At 27.2% G+C, this 9,816-nt stretch overlaps 1 protein-coding gene across 5 annotated transcripts in view; it reads left to right on the forward strand.

Moving 5' to 3' along the window:
• LOC126895161 (uncharacterized) overlaps positions 1-9,012 on the forward strand; it is a 35,065-nt gene extending 26,053 nt beyond the window's left edge. For 4 of the 5 annotated variants that reach the window (XM_050666711.1, XM_050666713.1, XM_050666714.1 and 1 more), the window contains 13 exons: positions 1,325-1,506; positions 2,549-2,718; positions 3,344-3,449; positions 5,020-5,120; positions 5,208-5,369; positions 5,454-5,547; positions 5,626-5,781; positions 5,948-6,055; positions 6,126-6,241; positions 6,329-6,536; positions 6,618-6,832; positions 6,890-7,098; positions 8,256-9,012. In XM_050666711.1, the coding sequence (XP_050522668.1) occupies positions 1,325-1,506; positions 2,549-2,718; positions 3,344-3,449; positions 5,020-5,120; positions 5,208-5,369; positions 5,454-5,547; positions 5,626-5,781; positions 5,948-6,055; positions 6,126-6,241; positions 6,329-6,536; positions 6,618-6,832; positions 6,890-7,098; positions 8,256-8,439 (2,011 nt within the window). In that variant the 3' untranslated portion in view covers positions 8,440-9,012. The remainder of the gene's footprint in view (positions 1-1,324; positions 1,507-2,548; positions 2,719-3,343; positions 3,450-5,019; positions 5,121-5,207; positions 5,370-5,453; positions 5,548-5,625; positions 5,782-5,947; positions 6,056-6,125; positions 6,242-6,328; positions 6,537-6,617; positions 6,833-6,889; positions 7,099-8,255) is intronic. The other variant, XM_050666715.1, reaches the window with a different exon arrangement.
• Positions 9,013-9,816: the final 804 nt, after the last annotated feature.

A 9,816-nucleotide genomic window follows, 5' to 3' on the forward strand; every position in this document is an offset into this window, starting at 1 on the left:
ACTTGTTGACCGCGGTCATGGACAAATTGTGGTGATGTGCATAATATATTTTGTCCGGAGTCTGATTTTTAAATTATTGTCGTGTTAATATCATTTTGTAACTTTATCACTCGGCGATGATAGAAAATAATTGTACTCATAATCATGTACTTATAGTCATATTAAGATGGACAAATCGTTAGACGAACAGTAAGTTCTAAGACTTCAATGAAACTTTTTCGAAAATGTTTATAAATTGTCGTTGATTTGTGATTGCCCAAGTAAATAATAACTCTTGAGGAAGATCGTTATAAATGTATTTTCCAATGATTAGATTATGATTAATGACAGTAAAAATGAAAATAGAAAGAATGATTGTATAATAAAACATTGCAAGATACGTAGACAATTACTGCGAAGTGATGTTTTTTTATGTAGACTTTTGTAGTGCTCGGTCAGCGCATTGTGAGTTAGCGCCGCTCTTATCTATTACCTACGGCCGTTTAATAAACAGTACTTCTACAAACAATAATTCGAAATCGGTGTAGGTCGTCGATCGCAAATCTCACTCTGTACAAGTCGGAGGTGTCAATTGCAAAGCCAAATCAGATTTTGTAAGTTCTCCTACGACAACGTTGTTGCTTTTAAATAGTCGTAAATCGTATTAGATTAGAATTGTTCATCTCCGAAATTGAATTTGTTTGCGTTTCACGTGCCGCTTACATTGTCTGGTCTTATTATTTAGTTATTGTTTTTGATTGATAATTTTTTAGTTAACTGTGTGCGCCGCGAAGATTGCGACAGAGAGAAAATGTATAAACAAATAGGAATTACGCAGAAACTCAACGACATTTGCGAAATGTACATTATCTTCATTTAAAATAATAAAATGTTAATAATTTAAGCGAACGCGATGCGAACAGAGAAATATAACGAGTATGTGTTGTGGAGCCCTTTTTGTTTCAATCAGAGTCAACTAATGCTAAATGATCGGACACCCAAAACAATTCGATTGTCAAACAAAACATTTGACCGCGTGCCGCCCGTCTGTAATGATTTGTGTGTACATTTCATAAGTACATATTTATGCAACGTATGTCATATTAATTTATGCGGCAAGTGGTTCGATGACATCCGTTTGATGTGTGACGGGTCGCTGAACCTATTCGATTATGATTATAAGTACTTTTATTTTCGTCTCGCGATTAAATCGACGAAATTCTCGACTGTCCAGAGAAATCACTCGCTTATGTTTATGTACACAATAATCACTAATTATATAATGACGTTGTGATAGTATCGTTGCACAACCGAACGTTACTAATTGATTAATTCGATTATTTAGATTGGAGAATGGCGTGAACGTGCAAGAACCACCGGGATGTATGCATCCACTACCGGCTCATCGGCCGATCGAGTTGACTTTTACCAACCTGACGGTGACATTGGACAACAAGAGACAAGTACTCAAAGACGTCAGTGGACTTGTGAAACCCGGAGAAGTGTTGGCCGTCATGGGACCCTCAGGTTCGTGTCATTAAATGAAATAGATAACTTTCTTGAAGCGCAATAATTATTGAAAAGTCATATGCCCGCATCAATATGCTTGTCTAAAAAGTGTAACAAAATCTGACATGTTATTTCAATGTTCATATTTATAAAAAAAAAATAACAGGTATTAATTGATATTCTAGTATGATAAATACAGATGAAATCGATTTCAACTTGATCCGGTTACATGATATTTAAATGGCATAACTAGATTACCCTGCTCGGTCGATATTGCATAAATAACTAAATTCAAAAACAATATTTTATTGATCTTTGTCCACGCGAGAATAACTAATATAATTAATTCTCCGTGACACGAAAATTCATGGTCCAATTAGTAAATGACTCGAGTTGATTCTCCCATATGTAAATCACCATGAATTGACAACCTTGAGATTTCCCTTCGAACTTGAATCTATACACGTGTAGAAAATTTGAAAGAGTTCTTGTAATACTCGTGCTGGACGGTTTATGTCCCGAATCACACGAATCCGGTATTCACTGTGTATTATTTATTACCAATGACACTTTTAATAAAAAACTTAATGCATTTAAATGTTTTAATTTCACGTTTATTGTTATTATGTAATTGAAGGACGTCTAATTTTTAATATTGTAATTTCTATTAATTTATTTGAGTTATTAATTTGTTTTATGTAATTTTATTTTGATTCCAATAGTTCGTGTTTTAGCTTCTATACAATATATTGTGTGGTAACTTTGTCCCTACTCTGAAATTCAAAATAATTTTCTTGTATTTTCAACATTTTTATTTTTAATAGTCACTATTTATATAAAACTAATTGTATAAAACTCGATTTTGAATATTTACACTAAATTCGTAGCTACAAAAAATATTTCAAAAATGAGCTAGCGTTTAAGAAGTAAATAGGTGTTTAAATGCAATGAAAACATTTTTTACCGTTTTCATCGATGGTGCAATTTACTCATGTCTTTACTTAGTGAACATTCATCTATTGTTATCAATAATGTAGTAATCGAAATTTTATTTGCATAGGATGTGGAAAAACTACACTTCTCAACTGCCTGGCGGGCCGAACCAAATTGGACTCCGGATGTATTCACCTCAATCGTGAGCGTTTGAACAAGCGTTGTAAGAGACGTATATGTTATGTATTGCAACAAGATATTTTTTTCCCCGACCTGACTCTGAGGCAAACCCTTGAAGTATGTATAATTTTTTAATAATTTTATTTTATTACTTTTTATCAGAAAAATTTTTAACGTAGTTTTGGCACAAGTTTCTTTTTACCTTTTTACCTTTAATTTATATAATAATTCTTGTGACGTTTTACCCTTTTTTCAGTTCTAATACTGACTACTATTCCACTAAAATTACACCAATGAATTAAACTCTGTTTGATACTATAGTAGTATATTAGGTCAGTTAAAAAGCTGTATTTTAGAAGGAGCTTAGATGAGTAAATAATCTCCTAAATTCCTATACAAGTTACTTACATATAAGTAGCAAATATTTTCGAGTCAACACATTTTTTCTTTGTTGCCATTAATTACCAAAATATGATGCGATGAGCAATAGTCAAATTAACTAACATAAGCCAAAATTCGATTTTTCAGCTTTAACAAATTTATGTTCATATATTTATGAATCGATACCCACCCAATTTTATGTGTTCACTCAACCCCTCCTTATTCTACATTATGCTTCTCTTATTTATCATAAAATGTTTAAAAATTCAATGACCTTCTATTTTGATTAATTACTATATAATAATAAGATATTTTTAAACTACTGAAAATTATTAATAAATGTTTTAATTCGTTTAAATAGTATGCCGCTCTTCTGAGGCTACCCGATTCGTTATCTCGAAATCAGAAAATGCAATATGTTGATCATATCATAGACGTTCTCGACCTTAACAACTGCCAAGATACAAGTATGTAAACTTTTAATATTTTAATTAGTTTATTATCGAATTCTTTAAGTAGTGGTTATTTAAGTAAAGGAAAAATTTATGTTAAAGTTTGGTTAAGAAAATTTTAGTATTTAACGAAGTATTTTTAAGAAAACATTTAAGTTCGTTGTAAGATGAGTCATGAAGTACTGTCAGTAAAACGATAAAACGAAATGGCATCCGAATAGTGTTTAAAATAATGCGGCTAAAGTTTAATACCTCTTTGTTTGCCATAGTATAGGTTCGATTGCATAATCCTCACGAAATAAACCACATCATAATACAATAAATATATATATATATATATGAATTAATAATAAATATAACATACGTTAATCTCTTATAAAGGTTAGCCAAGGTTACTTAATTACATATATACTTATACTAATGTTAAACGAACTCTCTTAGTATGATAATACTTTGTTACCGATTGATGGAACTGTTTTTTCTTTAAAAAGTAATAATCTATTCTTTATATCTCTCTTTTTAAATTACATAAATAGTATTTTAAAACTAGTAAACTTTATTTTAATCGTAGTAACTATTAATTGTATATTATTATATATACAGGGTGGCCCACCACTCACTGACAACTTAAATAACTTTTGATCCAGTTAATATTTTTAGTTGATTTTTTTTTTAAATATTAGTTAGACGTTAGGTCTATAGCTATATCTCAATAATTAATTTTTTTACATTTTATTAAAAATATTAATTATTTTAAAATTTTAAATAAAAAGTAAAAAAAAAATCTAAGATAACTATTTTTTAGAGTAGAATTTAAGAAAAATTTTAGTAAAAAAATATCTTATTAATATTCAGTAGTAAATATTCTGTAGCGTTTTGAAGTTTGTAAAAATTTGAATTTTCATGTACTATTTTACGGTTATAAACATTGAAATACGTATTGAGAAAAGGACAGAAGAAAACGCTATCTTTTCATGATTACTGTGTATACATATGATGATAGTGTGTATACATTACAAACTTGGCATAAATACCATGATAAGAAATTAGATAAGGCAATTATTACTTATCANTATAAGTATAATTAGTCAAAAACAAAAAAAAATAGAGAACCTAAGCTGCTTAATCAGTTTATGATTAGGTCCCTAGATATGTATATTTTTAAGAAGTCAAGGATCTTTTAATCTCTTCCAAAATTTACCAATATCTTATGAGTTATACTTGAAATTAACTTTATAGTGGTTTGACATTTTTAAACTATTTAATATTTTCTATTTATTTGTCCGAATAGTATTAAATTGATCTGTTAACTTTTTAATATTGAAATTTGATAAACAATTTATTATATTAAATTTACTAATTAAAATAAGCTTTAATTTTAATTTTTTTTTTTTACATGATTCAACACACAATGTTATAAATTCAACTCTAAATATAATCATAGTATCTCGTAAAATTAAATGTTTAAAAATGAACTTAACTATCAAAAGGAAAATTAATTATAAAATTATTATGTGTATATATTTAATGAGTATATATAGTTAAATTTCAAATAATGTACTCAGATAAATTTCATATTTTTTAGTTATTGGAGACTATATGAAACGTGGACTATCTGGTGGCGAAAAAAAACGAGCTAACATTGCTTGTGAACTCTTAACTAACCCTGCTTTAATGCTTCTTGATGTAGGTGTCGTTAAGTATAAAATTAAATATACTATTCTACTTTATTATTTTCTTATAAATTACTGAATATCTATTTAACATTTGTAGGAGCCTACTACTGGACTCGATTCCCATTCAGCTTATAGCCTAATGTCATCTCTAAAAAAATATGCAGAAAAAGAAGGAAAAACTATTGTTGTCACTGTTCACCAACCATCATCTCAAATATTTCACATGTTTGACAAATTGCTGTTGATCTGTAATGGACAAGTATGTTGTACATACATTTTGAATATTTGACTTCTATTATTAAACTCATGATATATTTAACTAATTATAATTAAATTTTTTTAGACTGCTTATTTCGGAGATATTAGTAAAGTTGTCAACTTTTTTAGTGATATTGGAATGACAATAGCACCTCATTATAACCCTGCTGATTTCATTTGTAATTATTTTTCAATTGAGATAATAATAATTATAATAATTATAATATGTTTCTTAATGTTTATATTCTTATTTTTAGTGGAACAAGTTAAAGGAACAGAAGAAATGAAGGAAAAAATAATAGCGGCTTCAAAAAGAGCTAAAGAAGATTATTATAACCAAGAGTTACTACACTTAAGTTGTTCTTGTGACAAATATTTGAATAATTATTGTCATAATCATAATCATAGTAATGGTAAGAAATTAAATATTTTATCATTTAATAATTTTTAATTTTTTTATCCTGTCAACTTGAAAAGAATTCTTACTGATAAGTAAGTAATGATGGAAATAGGTTAAATCCATTAGTTATTTGAAGTAAAATATTTAGTTCATTAATATTGTTTTTTTTATTTTTTTAGATAATTATAATTGCCAATGGCCATTAAATACAACCAATGGGCACATTTGTACAGCTTTTAGTGATTCATCTACTGATAGCAATGAAAAATGTTATACTGCCATTACAGGTGTGTAACTTTAAACTATTCTTTATTATATTTAAATAAGAGCTTCTTAAGTATTCTTAATCATTTTTAGTTACTGAAGATGAAGCAAGAACTTTATGGTTGGATAGTCAAAGTCATTCTTCTACATCAACATCTGATGAAGATTTTACTTGGCAATGGCCAACTAGTTTTTGGACTCAATTTAAAGTAATAATATATAAAATAATAGTAACATCATGTTTTAAAATGAAATCATAAAACATAGTATTTATTTATTTATTTATTTATTTTAAGGTTTTAAGTCAGAGAAATTTTCAAGAAGCCCGTCCACGTATGTTAAGTACATTAAATTGGGTGCAAACTGTGGCACTTGGCCTTTTAGCTGGCTTGCTATGGTTTCAACTTCCTCGTACAGAACAATCGTTACATAATATTCAGGGTTGGATGTTTTTTTCTACTACTTATTGGATGTTATTTGCTCACTTTGGAACATTATCATCTTGTAATAAATCATTTTTATTATACTATTTTAAAAATAATTATGACAGAATTTAACTAAAAATACTATTTTGATGTTTTATAGTTCCTCCCGAGCGAGAAGTTATAAATAAAGAAAGACAAAGTGGAGCATATCGTCTTAGTGCATATTATTTGGCAAAAATGGTCGGTGAATTGCCATTAACAATAACTCTGCCAGCTGTCTATCATTTGATCTCTTACCCAATGCTTGGCATGCACAGCTTTAGTACATTCTTCATTCTTTTACTGTTTCTTCTGTTAAATACTATTGTTGCTCAGGTATTCAAATTTTTATATTTTAAACTATGTAGAGATTTATTTTAATGTTTATTTTAGAGTGTGGGATTCTTTGTTGGAGCATTTTGTATGGATATGCAAGTTTCAATTACCATAAGTGCACTTTATACCTTAGCAACACAGCTATTTGGTGGTTATTTAGCAACCAATATACCTAGCTGGTTACAATGGATGCAGTATCTTAGTATGGTACATTATGCGTACCAAAATATGCAAATTGTCGAATTTGGCGATGGAGAGCCCATAAGGTATAAATTAATTTTTTTATTGCCCTGATAGAGTTATTATTTTAAAAATAAAAATACCTTTTGTAATAATTAACAATAATACTTTGATGCTCGGATAAAAGGGCTTAAGTACAAAAATTGCATAAATGAGGTTAAATACATAATATTTTAAAGAGTTACTCTTTTCTGTGGTATAAAGGGCAGTTAAATGATTAATTTTGAAATTAAGCCCTTTTACCTGAGCATCACAGAATTGTTAATTATTAAAATAAAAATTACTATAATTATTATAGTAATATAAAAATTATAAGCACTGTTTAATGTATTAAACACGCTAAATTATAAAATAAATTTATAGTGTTGCTAATATTTATTTCTGTAAATAAAATAATGCAAACATTGTAGATAAAAAAATTTGGATATAAATTTATTATAGATCCTTGTAACAAATTTAAATATTCTTGACTAATTATCAATCATGACCATAGTCTCTATTCCAACTATTAAAGGTCGAGTTTGCCTTAACAATTTGGTGGAATTTAATATTAGCTGTATATCTGATGTAACCTCATTATGGCTGAGGCGATCAGTAAGAGGCCAAGATGTTAATCACTGTTAACATTCTTGTATGTTCATCTATCCTGGTATTAATAGCAAACAGCGCAGCTGAATATCGCTAAGGGAGCAATTGAATGATTCACTGCGCCCCATCACCCCTATTATGATTAATATCGATGAACATTAAAATAAAACTGAAGGAACCTGTTGATGCAATTTCGTTAGATTTATATTTATCAGATTTTATTAGTATAGGATCATTAGTTATTTATAAACGTGGCAGTAGCACAGCTAGAAATTTTATCTGGGAGTCCAAATAGCTTTTAGAATGTAGTGTAGTGGGGAGATTATCACCCTCAACTACTCCAATACAATAATTTTATGTATATAATAGTCAAGACCTGGGATCCCCATAGTTGTGCCACTAAAATGTAGTTCAAAAAATAAAATATACCTTGAAAAATTAAATCTGATCAATCAACATATCAAACCTATACGGTAAGAAATTTTTCCCACCTTAGTTGTTAATTCTATTATAAATATATTTTATAGATAAAATGTTAGTATACAATATAATAAATAAATTCTTAAATTATAATAATTATTTTTTAATTTTGAAGATGTGCAGAGCAATCCAAGTACTTGGTATGTCAAAATTCTACATTCATACCAGCATCATCTATTGTTAATGCACAAGGAGCATCATTTCCTCTATGGCTAAATACAATTATTTTATTTGCCTTTCTTATCGTGTTCAGAATGTTGGGTTATTTAGTACTGCGTTTTATTCGAAGACCAAAGTGAATACCTAAATTATTGTTGGCTGTGAGCGATATATTTTTTTAATTACTAATAGTTTTAAAAACAAAATATGGCTGTGTCATTTTAGACATTATAATATTTTTTATCTCGTTATAAATATTAAACTTAGAGACTCGTTTTTCAACTCAAATAACCCGAACTCATTTCCTAACACTAAAATTTGGTGCTTGTACCTATTTTAATATGATTTCGGGAATAGCAGTAAAATGTGTTTCACACATTTACTGCTCTGTTTTGATTTTTTTTACTATGTTTTAATTAAGTTTTTAAATGTTGCATGGAAATTATTTTAAGACTTTTAATTACCTATTTGTTAGTTTTTAAAATTTATTATAATAATTATTGTTTTATTGAGTCGAACGTATGGGAGATGTTTGTCGCAAATACTTCTGAAATGAATTTTTGTTATACTGTTCGCACAGAATTTGTTACTACTTAGATAATCACTTTTTTTATTTTAGTTTTTAAAATGCTTTATTATTTTTAATTGAATCACCGTTATTTTTATTTTACTATGTATAAATTATACATTTATTTTTTATTTTAAGTATTTTATTTATTTAATAATATATAAATTATAAAATAAATATTTTGTTCTTATTTATTACCAGTTATGCGGTACAAAAAAATTATGTTTACGTATATTTATATATTAATATTATATATTTTTTTATTTCATAGTTTATAAGCAATAATAATTATTAAATACAGTATCTGTAAATTTTGACTGGTCTGTAAAAAGTTATTTGTTTTTATTGTAAAACAATAAATTATTTCTTTATTATCAATTGATTAATTGTGTATTCGTGTTAAAATTAAAAACAAAATTTGCTTTCATGATGTAAATTATAAAAATTGTAAATTTTATTATTGTATGTTTTGTTATTTCCATGTGTTATCAACATTTATATCTTGTATATGTTTGTTTTACATACATTTTGTTTTTATGGACACATTTTTATTTCTTTGGAAATTAAATAAATTTCAAGAATATTATACAGTTTAAAATTTTATATTTAAACAACTTTTTTGTTGTTATTATTTATTGTATATGTTGTACAAGTGTATTGTGGTATTTTATAAGATATGGCTAAATTATAATAAAAAGATAAGTAATGCCAAGTGATATAAGAGAATTATTTTAATAAGTACATTTTTTCTTATTTTTAAAACTTTAAAACAATGATCATTATGTAATTGTAAATAATACAATTTTTCCATGTAATAATTGTGATGTTAACTACTAAATATTGAAACAAAAAATTTGTTTAACTATTTATTGTATTTCGTTTTTGTGTAAAATATGGGATTGTAATCTTTATTTAATTTAGTATGACTGTTGTGCAATTAAGGGGGATA

Source organism: Daktulosphaira vitifoliae, unplaced genomic scaffold (genome assembly GCF_025091365.1).
Source record: "Daktulosphaira vitifoliae isolate Bord-2020 unplaced genomic scaffold, ASM2509136v1 Scaffold_1, whole genome shotgun sequence".
NCBI classification, from domain to species: domain Eukaryota; kingdom Metazoa; phylum Arthropoda; class Insecta; order Hemiptera; family Phylloxeridae; genus Daktulosphaira; species Daktulosphaira vitifoliae.